At 53.3% G+C, this 16852-nt stretch overlaps 2 protein-coding genes across 2 annotated transcripts in view; one reads left to right on the forward strand and one right to left on the reverse strand.

Moving 5' to 3' along the window:
• APLP1 (amyloid beta precursor like protein 1) overlaps positions 1-16852 on the forward strand; it is a 131415-nt gene that overhangs the window by 75984 nt on the left and 38579 nt on the right. The window lies entirely within an intron of this gene.
• ARHGAP33 (Rho GTPase activating protein 33) overlaps positions 2127-16852 on the reverse strand; it is a 58137-nt gene continuing 43411 nt past the window's right edge. Inside the window, 12 exon segments of the mRNA XM_077337045.1 lie at positions 2127-6219; positions 6221-7132; positions 8270-8652; positions 10031-10588; positions 11016-11090; positions 11745-11838; positions 11840-11891; positions 12272-12306; positions 12308-12462; positions 13751-13896; positions 14872-14979; positions 15137-15219. Coding sequence (XP_077193160.1) covers positions 5977-6219; positions 6221-7132; positions 8270-8652; positions 10031-10588; positions 11016-11090; positions 11745-11838; positions 11840-11891; positions 12272-12306; positions 12308-12462; positions 13751-13896; positions 14872-14979; positions 15137-15219 — 2844 coding nt within the window. The 3' untranslated portion in view covers positions 2127-5976.

Consider the following 16852-nt stretch of genomic DNA (forward strand, 5'->3'; position numbering starts at 1 on the left):
CCCTGAAATACTCGACCCCATAGCTGCCATTACTATTCTAGGTGGCTCATGAGGTTGGTATGTATGGGGTTGAGGAAGAGGTCCCAGTTTGAAAGATTGGGTCAGGACCAGATAAATGACACTTGGAAATACGGACAATCCATAACCTCTAGAAGCCGGTGTGAAGCCGTTTTGCTGTTCATTAGGAAAGACTCTCGATTCACAGTGCAATCCTAAACAGCCCCCACCTTTCTAAATCCACCTGCCCTGACCTGGATCGGCCAGGCTTGCCTGATCTTGCCAGATCCCAGCAGCTAGCCCTCAATCCTGGCTGGTCCTCAGATGGGAAGCCACCAAAGATGTCCAGGGTTGCTGGACAAGAACCACCTCTGAACCTCTCTTGCCTCAAAGGCAAGCCACAGAGGGAGAATGACAAATAGCCTTTAGCGCCTCACTGGCGGAGGTATAACTGGGCCTTGCCCGGATTTCCCCCGCATATCCCTGTTTGTAAACAGTTTCCAAGGAGGCCTGGCCGTGTTGCTATGGTAACTGTCTCATGTGGGACCCTGCTGTGGCCTGTTTGAGTCATCTGGGCTCATCTCTACCTGTGGGGAAATGTACCTATTAAGTGATGTGGTCTCAATTCAGGCTGTTCGGCTGGACACGGGCTTTTCCTTGCCCTTTTCTTTCGCATGGGCCTGCAGCACAGAGCACAGGAGGTTGACTCTGGAGGAACAATGGCTGATAAGGATACAGGAGTGGCCAGGTGATGTTTACTGAGTAACTGAGCACCTACGATAAGCAGGTTTTTCCAGCTTGGTGGCATTGCTGTCTTCCCAGGCCGAGGAAGCTGGCCCAGACTTTCAAACAAGCCTGCCACTCCCCACCCTCTGAAGCCGCCCTTTTCACCAGATGGATCCATTGTACTGGGCTGGCAGCCTTGTGCTCTTGATTTGAGCTCAAACAGGGGACGCAAGGCCTCAACTAGGCCAGAACATAAAGAATTTGCTTCCCATTGAACAAAGACACCTGAGCTCCTTCCCCAGCAGCTGGTGCAATGGGCTTTGAAATCATGGGCCTGCAGGTCTCAAGCAATAGCTGGACATATACTTATCCTGAATGCTTTAGGCTGACCCTGCACTGAGCAGGGGGTTGGACTGGATGACCTGGATGGCCCCTTCCCATTCTAGGATTCTATGAGTTTAGTTCAGCAGTGGGATGGGTTGCCCAAGGAGGTGGGGAGATCCCCCTCACTGGGGGCTGGACAGATACTTATCCTGGATGCTTTAGGCTGATCCTAAATTGAGCAGGGGCCTCTTCCAACTCTAGGATTCTATGAAATTGAGGTATCTTGAGTATTATCTTGGGGTATCTTGAGTATATCTGCCATTTTGATATTACTCTTTCTGCTGCCCCCACACACACTTTAAAAAGAAAACAATAATTTTAAAGATTGCTTCTTGGCATTGTCGGGAAAGTATATTCTGCATTCGCATGGAAGGAAATGCCTCCTCCCACCGCATCCTCACAGTGACTTTGTTGAGGAGGTCCCTATTGCTTTCCCACATTTTGCTCCCCCTTGTGGTCAAGCCAATATTACATCATTGTGCGTCCAGCATGTTTTCCTGCAGATGGGGTACAGAATAGACATCTTGGCCTTCCCAGCACTAAAACAGAACCCAAATTTATACACACAGGGTGCGGGGATCTGCCCAGTATCTTGTTCAGCACTGCAATGAAGTGAATGCACTTTTAAAAAGTGTAAAATCACACTGTTTCAAGCAGTACTATGGATGCACCAAATAACATTGTGGACGGGCAAAAAAGTTTGACAGTGGCACAAGCACGATGGGGGAAGATGTGCATCTGGTGTAAAGGGAAGCCGCAGCTAATAACGGCATGGGGGAGAAATAGATTACCCCAAACCATCTGAAATCTCTATTGAAACTGCAAATGGCCCCACAACTGCATGGGTAACATGACCGCCATAGAATGCGTGCACATGGGTGAGATCAACCAGGGATGCTTTTTCAGGATCTCAGGCTGAAGACGTGATTTCCATGCAGGTTCTTCTTCTTTTTCAAGCAAACTGAAGCAAAGCCCATCGGTTTGTCCCCTTGCTTTTCTTACCAGTGAAACGCAGGGCCTGAGCTGCCAATTGGCCTTTATTTGTTAACTGGTTTGTTTTAAGCCATTTAGTACAAGAGTCCAGAATGAAAGGAAGGTTGAGTCATATTTAAGAGTCGTATTTTAAAAAGGAATGCAGCACATTGGGGCAATGAGGAAACATTGGCCTTGAGAAACACAGGCACATAGAGAGAGACACACACACACACGTGTGGCAGTGACAGCTTCACAGTATCAAAGAATATGGGACTGCCCCTGCCCCCCCCCTCAAAACTGAGCACTCCCCCCATTTGTTGCTTCTGATATTGGACCCTGGGGGACTTTTAGGGGAAGGGGCCCACAGAAGTTGAATTCCCTCGGCATTAGGGAATACGTCGAAGAAGGCCTCACCTACTCTTCCACCACCATACAAGCAAACACCAAGAAACCAGTCCCGACCACAGCTCTCAAGTCGAAAGAATCTCAGGGCTGCTGAACATGTTCCATTAGAAAGGCACAGAGGTCTGCTCTGAAGGGGCGCTGCGTCCAAAAAGATCCGAGCACATGTCAAAATCCAAACGGTAGAACATGTGTCAGTTCACCAACAGTGGATGCTTTTCGGTCGTGGTCCCGCAAGCTCCTGCAGTGGGTTGACTGTTGACATTTGCATGCAAATACAGACAATCTCAAATCAAGGTTACGAATGTTTAGAATGAGACGGATCCATGGGAGTCCCCTAAATATGACCATCAGTATTTGTTGACTTATTTATGGGCACAGTAGAAATGGACGGCACTGGCTTGTAGGCACGGGCCTTAAAGCTGCCTTATCGTGACTCAGACCATTTGTCTGTCAACGTCAGTATGGCCTACTCAATTGGTAGAGCTCTCCAGGTTTCAGATGATCCTACCTGGTCCTTTGAGCTGGGGGTGCCTGGGACCAAAGCTGGAACTTTCTATATGAAGAAGAAGAGTTGGTCCTTTATATGCCTCTTTCCTCTACCCGAAGGAGTCTCAAAGCGGCTTACAATCGCCTTCCCTTTCCTCTCCCCACAACAGACATCCTGTGAGGTAGGTGAGGCTGAGAGAGCCCTGATATTACTGCTCGGTCAGAACAGCTTTATCAGTGCTGTGGCGAGCCCAAGGTCACCCAGCTGGCTGCATGTGGGGGAGCAGGGAATCAAACCCGGTTCGCTGGATTAGAAGTCCTCACTCCTAACCCCTACACCAAGCTGGCTCTACCACTACACTGTACCTCTGTACCACTCAGCAATGTCCCATTAATGTCAATGTCAACATGCCCCAAGTTTCCGTCATCCACTGTAACACATTTCTCTAAAGCACAGTTCCCAAAGCAGCAAGGATGTACATTTCTCTTTCTAATAGGTACATTTCCCCATCTAGCTGGGCTTGGGGCTATGGATTCTAATGCCAACCAGGGCTTTTCTGTCATCTCATTTTCCTCGCTTGTGTGTTGCTTTTGCTTCTGGCTTCCCCTGCTCTTGTTCTGCATGTGTTTAAATCTGCAGGGAAACATACCAGACAAACAACAGCATAATATCAAAACCGACCACTAGAGGGACAAAACGCAGCAAGACAGAAAAGAAACCCCGAAGCAGTATGGATAACACAAGTCTAGAAAATGAGAATGCGGTGAGGCCCATTGGGTTCTCATGAAGTTTTAGACAAATTTCTTTTTCTGAGCACGCACCTGTGTCTCCTGAAAGGAACGTGAGGAGCAGCTTTCGAAAGCTCACCCCCTCTGGAAACCCAGGGAAGGGCAGAGGCTTAGAACATGGAGGAGTGTTAAGGTCATTGCCACAGTAGTGCAAAAATAATAACCAGACGATGTTAGTGCAATTTCTGTAGTTAAGCTGAATATGTTGTCGGGTGAGTCGTGTTATCGGAAATTCTGGCACAGGCGCGGGTTGCTCGGTTTCCACTGAGAGCCATCCTGGAAGGAGACCTGCCAATAATATGCACATGTCTCTCGCACATGAACCACCATGGTTGGCATTAAGACGACTGACGCCTGGCCACGGCGGGAGATGGGCTGCACCTCACTGCAGGAAGCCAGCAGCCACCTGGATGTGGCCAAGATCCAAGTATGGGCTTAGCCCCGAGTGTTTAAACTCAGGATTAATACACACACAAACACACACGCACACCTGGTTGATGCCTTTGACATTATGGACTTAAGGCTCCAATCCCCCAGTAGTTAAGTCTCATCGACTCAAGTGGAATGTGCTTCCAGTTAAACATAGAACGGGGTTGGCTGGAAAGGACCCAACCCGCACGGAAGCTAAGTGTTTTCAAGACATCTCTGTGGGAAATCGGTCAAGTGAACGCTTCCTACCCCACTGGAATCCACAGGAAATAAAAAAGCTACCTCTAAATTGTGCTCAAACAGAATGCAAAATGTCATTTCAAATCAGCGAATGGCCACTGAGGGCTCCCCCTCTCCGTTTCCAAGTTTTGTTTTGAGACCTGATAGTATGAGAGGCCACCAGGCCACAGAAAAGTGCTTGGGGAGGGGGGGACGGACAGACACAGGGTGATTGGGGTAGGGGCTTGACCCTCACCCACACCTGCACTCGAACTGTGGGATGGGTAAACCAGTGGGGATTGTGCATCCAAGGGGGGGGGGATAAGGCATCAATACTCCACCCTCTTTCCCCCACGTACCTAGAATACTGCCTGCAAAATATGCACAAAACACCTTCACGGACATACGTACATCAAAGCCCACGCCAAACTCTGGACACAAACACACATCCCCGAAAGAGACACTGAGATGCCCAACTCTACACCCTTCCACGCACACCCAAACCAGATCCCCAAACCCACAAACACACGTATATACAGGAGAGTTCCATGCCAGGCACACATGCTTCTGAAAAAACAACAAAACAATCCTCTCCACACATCCCTCTACAAGGACACTCCGATTCTAAATTAACGTACGAATGCTTCGACCGCACCTGCCACATCGGCTAAAATCCTCGGCACTCACCTCCTTTTGCCCACATTTGAACCCCCCCCCCCCCCGAGCATCTGTCCCATCGCAGGGAGTTGCATGTGTGGGAGGCCCGCATTTACTTGAAACATCCTTCTCCTCCTGGCACAACCTGCGATCCCACCTCTGAGGAGGCAAGAGAAAGGGTGCGTGTGCGGGGTGCTGTTAATGTTTTAATCGGGTTACGAAATGGGTTAAAAAAAGCTAGAACTTTTGTTCCCTGCTGGAAACACGGGAAGGAACTCGCGTCTGAAGTGACTGCTGTACCGTTCGGTCCATCCCTCACTCGAAAGGCCCCGAGTAGGACCACCTGAGAGACTGTAACAACACCACGCCATGATGCGCTTCAGGAGCATCAGGGTATGTGCCAACCCCGGCACTCTGGAATCCTGCTGGACATGACTAGCAGCAAGATTGGGATCTGGTAGATACCGCCGAGAACGCATAACCGGAAAGTTCAGCCACCTCGCAGGGTTCGTGACGAAGTGACCGAAAGTTCCCCTTCGATGATCTTCAGGAGCGATCCCTGGCAATGCGTCATGAAGCATCGCCAGGGTGGAGAAGCACCGCAGGCAAGGTGGTGGTTGTGCCGCTCTTCTTGCGATGGACAGAGTCAAAGCTGCCTCCAGAGGTTCGTGTGCTTTTGAAAACAGCAGCCGGTAAAGTCACCGAAACGGGCAAATACAGCAGCCAGTGGGGGATGCCCCCGTGATCCATAGTGGCAGATTCCTTCCTGCTGAAAGCCGCGCTTTTCACAGCAAACAATACACAACGTCGTTCCACGAACAGCCGGGAGGAGACGGGGAGGACAGGCCAGCGGAAACCCCAGAGCCCAGCACTGGGAAGCCACGGTGCGTGCCCACAGGGCTCGTGCTCTCAACAGTAGCTGTGCGTTTGGCCCTCGGTGTACACCGTCCAGCTGGGCCCCACGTAGCACCCAGACGGAGACCCCGCCCTCCGTTCCACGTTGCCGTACTGCGGGGGGGATGGGCAGCACTCGTCCAATTTCCGCAGAGACGAAGGCGGGGCGGAGGCCTGGCTCCCCGGGCGGGCTGGGGGTCCGTCGTAGGTGATGATGGGCTCAGGACCATAGGGGGGCCGACCCCAACAAGAAGGGGGGAGGGCGGTAGACTTGCCACACAGCACGGCTGCAGGGCAAAACATCCATGAGCTGGCGGTATGGCCCGGCGGACGGGTGGCCCCAGCCGAGCCTCTGCTTCTGCGGCAACGGGGGTCTGCTGTGGTGCGCTAGAGGCTGAGCAGCTCCGGGGTCGGAATGACTGCGGGGGTGTGAGGCTTCAGGGGGAGGGGGAGGGGAAGGGGCCGGGATAATCGACGGGGGCTCGGGGAAGGGCACGTTGACGTAGATGGGTTCCTGCCGAGTCACCGCAGGGGGCATCGGCTGGCTGTGCCCGCGGCCGCTCTTCAAGATGGGCTGGAGGGATGATGGGGCCGAGGGGAGGTAGGGCTGGCGCCAGGGCCTCTCAAACACCCCGTAGGAGGCGTTCAATGTGGCCAAGTACTCCGGGGGCGGGTAGGGCGGCCAGGGCCGCGCCATACCTGGGTAGGCAGGAGGCTCTCCAGCGATCTCGTAGTAGAGATTCTCGTGTTCCAGCTGGGGAGGCGGCGTCCCGTTAACGCCGGTCCGAGAAGAGGCAGGGAAGCGGCTGTTGTGCCGGAGCTGATGATCCGGGAGGTAGGACTGGAAGGTCGGGAGCCTGCTTTTGAAGGGTAGGGCGCTTGGGGCAATGGGGAAGTGTGGGGGTGGCGGAGGTTTAGGGGGGGCCAGAGGCTGCGTGGAGGAGGGAAATGGGTCTTGGGGTTGCCGGGGCGCAGGATAGGGGCCTGCCAGGGGAGGCGGCTGGTAGTTAAAGTTGTAGGCAAAGGGCGAGGCAGGAGACTGGCAGGACAAGCGGTAGGGGTCAGATAAGGAATGTGGCTGCGGGTCTCTCTGGGGCTGGTCGCCGAGGGCCCGCCGATAGGGCGAGAAGGAATCTGAGCTACCCAAGGGAGAGGCCTGGCTTGACGGCACCTGTGGAAAGACATGGTGAGAGAGGGAACAGTAGTGACTTGTAAAGCATTTTGGAATGCACACACACCAAGGGGTTGGACTAGTTCCCTTCCAACTCTATGCCTCTATGACTGGCCACAGGCTTAGAAGGCATTTCCTGTGTCTGCACAGCCAGTATTCACAGAGATAGAGAATTCAGCAGAGAGTTTTTCTTTTGTCGTGACTGGGAGACAGCACAGGATACCCTGGTGCATGAGGCACAACATCCTCTCACCACCAACGCTAGTATCATAGAATCATAGAGTTGGAAGGGACCTCCTGGGCCATCTAGTCCAACCCCCTGCACTATGTAGGATACCCACAACCCCATCGCTCATCCACTGTCACCTGCCACCCCCTTGAGCCTTCACAGAATCAGCCTCTCCGTCAGATGGTTATCCAGCCTCTTCTTAAAAATCTCCAAGGATGGAGAACCCACCATCTCCCGAGGAAGCCTGTTCCACTGAGGAACCGCTCTAACTGTCAGGAACTTCTTCCGGATGTTTAGACAGAATTTCTTTTGCATTAATTTCATCCCCTTGGTTCTAGTCCGTCCCTCCGGGGCAAGAGAGAACAACTCTGCCCCAGCCTCTACATGGCACCCTTTTAAATACTTGAAGATGGTTATCAGTAAAAGCTAAACAGTACATAGACACATGAAATAATGCACCTTCAGTCCACCCCCCCCCCCCAACAGGATTTAGCTGCGCGACGTGGCAAAAAGCCACTCACAAGCTCTAGCTCGACTGAAACTGTCTTATTTTGCAGGCGTGAACGCGGCCGAGGAACTAAGGAACTCGAAGCCTCTGAACAGCAGCCCCCCAGGACCACCCCTCTGCAGACGAACGGCGGGGCCATCCAACCCTGCCCACCCCCTTCTAGCCAATCACAGTCAGAGTAGTTCAGCAGTGGAATAGGCTGCCTAAGGAGGTGGTGAGCTCCCCCTCACTGGCAGTCTTCAAGCAAAGGTTGGATACACACTTTTCTTGGATGCTTTAGGATGCTTTGGGCTGATCCTGCGTTGAGCAGGGGGTTGGACTAGATGGCCTGTATGGCCCCTTCCAACTCTATGACTCTGTGATTCTATGAATCCCTTCTGCCCAACTTCCATCCTCTCACCTGGTTTCCACCCTGGCGGTCGCGACACTGGCTGCCGACGCTCCTGCCCCTCGCCTGGCCTTGCAGCGACGCCAGTCCCGGGGCTTTGGAGCTGGAGCGCACCATGGAGTAGAGCGCCCGCGCTCCGGTTGACAGCTCTCCTGCTTTGCACTCCAGGGACAGCGAGCGTCGGAAGTGCGTCCGCGGCTCCCTCTTCCCGTGGCTGGCTTGCCGGCGCCGCTGCTGCTGCTGCTGCTGCTGCTGCTGCAGCACTGCCTGGTGCGCGCTCTCGGCCAGCGCAAGCGCCATCAGACGAGCCGGGTTCTTGGGAGGGGGAGGCGGCGGGATGTGCCGCAGCATAGGGAGCGCGCCGGGAGATGTGGGGGTTGCTTGAGTTTTCGGACCTTGATAGGGAAGACAGAAGGAGAGGGACGTCAGGGCAGGTCCTACCATCAGGAAGGGCAAGACCCATCGCAAAACATCTCTTTCCTGTTCTCCAGGTGGAAGCTGGGGATCTCCTGGGATTACAGCTGATCTCCAGGTGGCAGAGATCATTCCCCTGGAGAAAATGGCCACTGTGGACTCTCTTATCCCACACCGGAACCGCTCCCCTCCGCAAATCCTGCCCTCCTGAGGCTCCACCCTATTAAATCCGTGGGGTCAGAGACCAGGGCACTGGGAGTTCATCCAGGTCTTTATCGAACCCAGCTCTAAGGTAGAGAGAACCAAAATTGAACTGTGGAACACCCCCCAGAAATGCCCCACAATATAGGTTATAATAACAAGAGTAGATTACCACAAGTGTGCGGCGTTGAGTAAGTTCACACTAACTGGATCCAGTAGTTGGGATCCAGCTGCATGTTGGCCAAGCTCAGCTCCTTGGCAGATCTACATAAACAACAACCCCCCCCCCCATCTCCTCCGGCCCCCCAGCTGGCAACCCAGTATTCCAGCCTGGAGATTTAGAGCTGAGATGACTGGTGGGGCATGCTCTTAACAGAATGGCTTTTGCATCAGCTGTGCCTGCCCACCATAACAGAATGGGCGGTTCAGTCTATCATTTGCACATTCTGCTTTTCAAATGAAAGCAGCTTTTCAGGTTCCTGTCAAAACCACCCTGCTGCTTATTCTTGTCAATAACTTCCGAGGGAACTATGCTAAATCTTAGAGAGCCACAAGATATTTAGGGCCTAAGCTTCCACGTTCCCTTCATCTGATATGTGATAAAGGGAGCTTTGATTCTTGGACACTCATACCCTGAAATTCTGGTGACCTGAAGGGAAGGGAAGGGTGGGGAGGGGAGGGGAGGGGAAGGAAGGAAGGAAGGAAGGAAGGAAGGAAGGAAGGAAGGAAGGAAGGAAGGAAGGAAGGAAGGAAGGAAGGAAGGAAGGAAGGAAGGAAGGAAGGAAGGAAGGAAGGAAGGAAGGAAGGAAGGAAGGAAGGAAATGTTTCAGTGTAAAGAGTGTGCAAAATGTTTTCCCCACCCAAATTAAGTTCACCTCTAATCAGCTACAATGAAATCTATTTGTTGTATTTATTAGATTTCCATGCCACCCTCCAAAGAACCCTGCACAGGATGCATTCTGTCTCCTCCTGGGGCACATCAGCTCCTCTCACAAGCAGAGTGGACGTCCCTAGCCCCATTCCTGGACACATCTGGGATCCCAACTCAGGGATGGTGATTTCAAGAGCCAACAAGCGGCAGTCCTTCCCAATTACACCGGGTGCAAAATGCGCGAGGTTGCATTCGGGGAACGCGACACATACGCAAGCAGCACTCACTGTGAGGTGACACACGGCCTTTGGCTTGCGTGAGCTTGCAGCGGACTTCGCGTTTGCAGCTGTCGCTGAGCTGCCCACCGGCGGCACTGAGCAGCATGGAGATCATGTGTGGGGGGGAGGCCTGGGCGTTCAGCCCCTTGACCTCGCCGCCTGCAAACATTTCCAGCACCTTCTCGGGCAGGGAGACGGGTAAAGGCTCTGACGTGTCCCGGCCGATGGTGGGGGGCGAGCTGGGCGAGAGGGCCCCGATGGGGCTCGGGGTGCTGGAGCTGTCCGAGATCGAGGGCCGCCTCGCCGGCGGGCTGCACTGGAAGGTCAGCGGGTCGAAGTCCAGTCCGCGCAGGCCGGGAGGGCTCAGCTCAATCTCCGAGTCCAGCTCTGAGTCGCCCTCCAGCCAGGAAGAGCGCCGCCGCGCCGCCATGTCTACGGCCCCGGCTGGGCCGTCCCCCCTGCCCGACACGGAGGAGCCCAGAGACGAACACGAGCGGCACGGCTTTAGGGTGGGGAAGGCGTCGCTGCTGGAGTGGGGGCGCCTCAGGCAGGGCAGCTTCGGAAGACCTAAGCCAAAGATCAGAAGGCACAAAGATCATAGAATCAATAGAGCTGGAAGGGACCTCATGGGTCATCTAGTCCAACCCCCTGTGCTCTGCAGGACACTTTCTGGCAGAGCAGAAAGCTTGAGACTTGGCCCAACATTACAACAGTTGGAGTCCACTGCGGGCTGAGCAGTTCCCACAGCAGGCCGCCTGCACGTGCAGATTGACGCCCAAGCCACGAACCAGGAGGAACAGAAAATGGCTGTGCAGGTCAACGTTCTGTCTGCTCAGCAGAGCAGCTATTGCCTTGGGAAGGCAGGGCCAGGCTGCTATTTCATCAGTGCCTTTTGGGGAAGCAGGGCCGTTGGGTTTTTTACGGGGAGAAGTCACCACGGGTCTGCACCCAAGTAGCTGTCCCCTCTCCCAGGCTTTCCCCTTTCCAGATTTACCTGTCAGGCTGGCCTGGGAAGTGAGGGACTCCTCGCTCTTGGCTGATCTCAGGGTGACGGTCTCAGGCGGGCCTCCTAGGGCAAGAGAAGAGGCCAGGTTATCCCCAGCCCCGGGAAAGTGCTGTGATCGCAACCTTCCGCCTTGCTTCAAACCTCACCCACCCCACATCTCCACATGTGATGCTGCAGGGAGCTGGTTTTCCAATGGTGGGGGTACCTGGTTTGGATTGGGACCATAGCATGGAAGAGGAAGGGGGGGGAGGGGGAGGTTCTTATGTGCCCGCTTTTCTCTACCCGAAGGAGTCTCAAAGCGGCTTACAGTCACCTTTCCTTTCCTCTCCCGGCAACAGACACCTTGTGAGGTGGGTGAGGCTGAAAGAGCTCTGATATTATTGAAGAAGAAGAAGAGAGTTGGTTCTTATATGCCACTTTTCTCTAACCTGAAGGAGTCTCAAAGCAGCTTCCTATTGCCTCCCCCTTTCCTCTTCCCACAACAGACACCCTGTGAGGGAGGTGAGGCTGAGACAGCCCTGATATCACTGCTCATTCAGAAAAGCTTCATCAGTGCTGTGGCGAGTCCAAGGCCACCCAGCCGGCTGCATGTTAAGGAGTGGGGAATGAAACCCGGCTCACCAGATTAGAAGTCCGCTCTCCAAACCACTGCACCAAGCTGGCATAGACAGTTCAGGCATAAAGCAGCATTTGCCCTGGGAATGTTGGGCCTCTCACCTGGCAGAGACTCCCCGAGTCCAAAGAGCTCCCCAAGCCGATGTGACTTCTTGCGGAACGTGACGGGCGCCTTGCCAATTGCAAAGAACGCTTTCCCAGCTTGGGCCCGAGGTCTTGCGTAGCCTCCCGTTACTTTCCACCTTCTGCCTACAAGTGGGGGACAGACGTCATCTCAGTGCCACCCCTCTCCAGCCAGAGAGAATAACACACTCCCTCTAAGGCAGGGGTAGTCAAACTGCGGCCCTCCAGATGTCCATGGACTACAATTCCCATGAGTCCTCCTGATGTCCATGGACTACAATTCCCATGAGCCCCTGCCAACATTCCCCTCTCGACCTCCTCTTCTCCAAGCTGAACATTCCAAAGTCCGTCAGCCTATCCTCAGAGTCTTGGTCCCCTGGCCCCAGATCATCCTCCTCACTCTCTTCAATTTTGTCCACATGCCCTGTCCCCAGGATCCTGGTTGGGGACTGCCTCTCTGCATAGAGATTTCCAGAGTCCCTCCCCGCATTCTCCATCCCTGTTACCTGGCGTCAGGTGATCCCAACACAGAGGAGACTTTTTCCTTGCCCCTGCAGATCGGTGGGTTCGTGTTTGGCTTCCGTTCTGGTGACCTTGCAAAGGGCCTGGGTGCGAGCCTGGGCCTCCTCGAGAGACAGCAGTCGGGTGGAAGGGCAGCTGACCAGCTGGGACTTGGGTCGCGGAAGGAAGCAGCGTCCTGGTGGAGGCAGGGAGGTGGTGGTGAAAAGAGGAAGGTTATACAAGCACTAGCCCACTGTCAGGAGGACATGGTTACAACACAAGCAGATGTCCCACAAGGGTGCACCAAAAAGTGGCACTAAGGCCTCAACAGGAAAACAGGCCAGGAAACAATCCTACCCAGCGATGGGCAGCCCAGGCTAGCCTGACCTTATGTGTCCTTGGAAGCTAAGCAGGATCAGCCCTGGTTAGCATTTGGATGGGGACGACCAAAGAAGACGAGGACTGCTATCCAGAGGCAGGTGACGCTAAATCACCTCTGAACATCCCTTGCCTTGAAAGCCCCACAGAGTTTCCATTGGTTGACTGACTTGATGGGACTTGGATCTCGCGGGGGAAAGGTAGTTCAGTTCAGTCAGTTTTATTACGGTCATAGACCAGCATGAGATGATACAGAAACATCCATTAAAACCAGGAATTAAAACATCTTAAAAGATAACAATAGAAAATAGAATAAGGTAGATAAACACAGCTGTCCAGATTCATTTTAAACAGACCATTCTATTGCGAATTTTGATCGCTGCTGCGCAGAACTTGGCAAGTTGTATTATTTTCTATATCTGCAAGCAGCAGAGAAATGCAAAATTCTCCTGAGCGCCCTGGGAATCTGCCTAGCAGCGGAAGAATTAGACCAGTTCGAATCTTATTATAGAGACATTGAAAGAGAACATGTTCCATGGTTTCTACATGTCCAGAGCCACAGGTGAGGGAAAGGTAGGGTCCCACCAAGTATCAATCATGCATGTTGCAGAGGGAAACTTTAAAGTGCCCCAAATCAAAACGGAAATTGAATTCAGTGTAGATGGGAGGGATTTATTCAGGCTGGGAGTTGATCAAAAGCCCCGTGCAGACTCGACCCTGGTCACTGCTTGTATGGGGGACTGCCTGGGAACATTGCACAGGCCAAATGCACTTCCATGCCAGAAGAATGATATACAGGAAGTAAGCACAAAATGAGTTTGGCGATTAATACAGATAGTGTCTTCTCCAGCAGTTACCAAAACAGAAGGCTCTCTCCTCACAAAGCTTCTTGCACAAACTCCCAGAGACCAATGTTGACAGAACCAGGCACTGGGCCAAGAAAGTTTTTGATGGCTCTTTGCCTGAAGTGAGAGAGTGGTCATATAAATGTAAGTAAGTTGACCTCACTCAGCTTCCCTTGAGTATTTTGGGATTCGTAGGAAGATGCGGATTGGTTCTGCACAGCATTCTTAGCCCCCTGACAGAAACACGGCTTGGTGAGGTACCTGCGCTGTCCTTTCCCACGGAGGTGAAGGTGTCACTGAAGAGCACCTGAACGTTGTTGAGAAGGAACTCGACCACGAGGGACTGCACTCGGACCTCCTGGAAGGCATCTGCACCACACTGCGCTACGGACTCCAGGGCCATCGAGCTGCCATGAAAGGAAGGAGGAATTACTAGGTGGTCTGATATCTTTAGGAGAACCAAGAAAGACCTGGGAAGGATGGAAGCACACTCAGGGGTCCAGGGCCCCATGCGTCTAGCCTGGAAGGGATGTGTCAGGGACCTGAGGTAGTCTGGCCAACTAGGGCAGGAAGGACAGGTCGCCAAATTATGAGATCTCAGTGAACGCAGGCATTGTGCCGGTGTGGAAGGAAGTCTAGGGCAGGGGTAGTCAACCTGTGGTCCTCCAGATGTCCATGGACTGCAATTCCCAAGACCCCCTGCCCGCATTTGCGGGCAGGGGCTCATGGGAATTGTAGTCCATGGACATCTGGAGGACCACAGGTTGACTACCCCTGCTCCAGGGCATTATGGGTAAATGTGACGGTGAGGAACAGCTTAATGGAGGAAGAGAGGAGATAAAGACAAGCAGCAGCACAGGCAGGATCTCAGACGAAGAGCCAAACAGCATGGCTGGCAGACTCCCAAAGCAGGACATCTACGGCAAGTTGAAGCAACACTTCTAAGGGCCAAAACAGCAAGAAAGAACTGTTCACTTCATCTCTGTTCCATCTTCCTCCCCATGGTGATCTGCCACCCAGCCTCACATCGTTCTCCTCCCCTCCATTCTATCTCCATAACTTTGGGAAGTAGGTGAGGCTGAGGACAGGTGACAGGGCCAAGGGCACCAAAGAAGAGCCAGTGGCAGAGGGAGGGCCGAGCCAGACCCCCACATCCTAGTGCAACACCCTAATGGCCACAGCACACTGGCTCTCTCAGGAAGTCAAGCCCAGCAACTACAGAGTCATCGTTTAAGGCGGGGAAGGCTGAGCTTCATGCTGTTGGTCAGGACTATGGTTTGCCCAAGGATAATGCCAGGGACGCACAAGGGAAGAGCCGGAGAGAGTGACAACCAGAGTATCTTGGCAGCACAGGGAAGGCATAGTGTTTCTGGGCGTCTCACCGCAGCAGGTTGGGCGCCCAAACAATGGCTAAGTTGCGGATATGCATGCTGGTGTTTTGACTGTGCATAGCCATGCGCGCCAGGTGCCGGAGCAGGTATTCCAGGGTCCTGTTGGGATAGAGCAGAAGCTGCTACTGCGACGGCCTGCTTCGACGAGCCTCCCGCACCACCCCGCCTGCAGTCCAGTTCCCACCTCCAACTTCACCCACCATGCCTGCTCCTCAGAGCTGCCTTCAAGGACAGCTGCGTTTCAGACGATCCGTACCTGTAGTGCGGCGGAGGCAGCTGCTGGATGACGTCGTGGACACGCACCAAGCGCTCCTCGTTCCCAGAGACGGATACAGCCTCCTGCAAGGGTGCGGGAAGAAAGGAGGGAAAGGGGGAGTGCCATTCAGCAACAAAGCTTTGGGTGGGGCAGCACCCTGTCAGTTTTAAAAAGAGAGTGAGTGGCCGCCATTTTGGGGAGATGGGATTTGGAGGCAGATCTGATCTAAGCACCATGGGAAAAGAACATGAAGATTTCCACCATGATTGGAGGCCTTTTCATTTCTAAGCAGAAGGGAAAGGTTTTAGCCTCTTCTAGAGTCTACCAAGATGACATTTGGTAGAACGTGGTAGACGCCTTCCGAATCAATGTCATCCACGTGCGGCTACGAGTGCACGCTCCTGCTGCCGACATCAGCCACACTAGCTTCTTCCGTGTCAAATAATCTGACATTTGGCTGGCTATTATCACCAAATAAAACATCAGCACCACAGTGGTCTCTGAGTTCCTCTACAACAGTGGTTCTCAACCTGGGGTTCAGGACCCCTTTGGGGATCGAACAACTCTTTGATAGAGGTCGTGGCATGGCAAGCAGCTTGGCCGGTGGGTGGGGGGGCATCCACACAACAGCCTTGTTGGGTAGATCGAGATAGTGTTCGTCTATCTGGAACAGTGGAAAAGAGCAAGATCAGCATGGTAGGACAAGAGGCAGAACTGAACTGAGAAAGCCTGGGGGGGGGGGGGAAGCCAATTTATAGACAATCATGAACCATGGATCTTCATGCCATTGGTCAGTTTCGGTTTAATTTCTGTAAAAGAACCCTTGCATCATTTTATGGTTGGGGGTCACCACCACATGAGGAACTGTATTAAAGGGTCACGGCATTAGGAAGGTTGAGGACCACTGGTCTACTCAGTCTGGCAGAGGTTCTCCAGGATCTTGCACACCACCTCCTGCCTGGTCCTTTTATCCAGAGATGCCGGCGATTGAACCTGGGACCTTCCGCATGGCAAGCAGAAGCTCTTGCCCTGAACCATGGCCCTTCCCCATCTTTGGCTGAAGGGGCTGGTTCTTATCACAGACTGCACCTGCGCCCTTCCCCGAGACAATCCAAAGTAATTAAAATAAAACTGAGCAGGAGCAGAAAAGGGAAGGGGGGTGGCGGCACGAGTTACTTGAGCCGAAAATAACACAGCACAAAGAGCCAGGGGGACAAAAGAATAAGGAAGTAGGTGGAAGAGCGGCACAGATTATTGTGTAGGCAGCAGCCCCAGAGGACGATTTAATTGCACTGCATTGTCCCACCTCCTTTTCAAAGCCCCTGTTCTGCGACTCCCACGTCTATTGTTCGGCCTGGGAACGGGCGCAGGGAAGAGATGCGAGGCTGCTTATGATTAAACCTCCGGGCCAACTCGCAACTGACACATCAGGCCCACGGCAGCGGCAGCTTGTAAGCAACCAGCGCTCACTCGCGGTTTCCATCCGGTTTCAAAAGCTGACCCACTCCCAGGTTGTGCGCCGATGAATGCAGAATGAATGCAGAATTGGGCCATGCAAGCCGATGCCACTAGATCCCCCTGGCACCTCTGTTCAGATCCGCTTGTCGCTCTACAAAGAGCAAAGGCGGGGGCCTTAAAACTGGGGCCTGGAAAATTTGTTCTTTAAAAAAAAAAAATGTCTGTCTGAAACTGTCAGCCCTTGTTTGGTAACCCCAG

This window comes from Paroedura picta, chromosome 5 (genome assembly GCF_049243985.1).
Source record: "Paroedura picta isolate Pp20150507F chromosome 5, Ppicta_v3.0, whole genome shotgun sequence".
In the NCBI taxonomy this organism is placed as follows: domain Eukaryota; kingdom Metazoa; phylum Chordata; class Lepidosauria; order Squamata; family Gekkonidae; genus Paroedura; species Paroedura picta.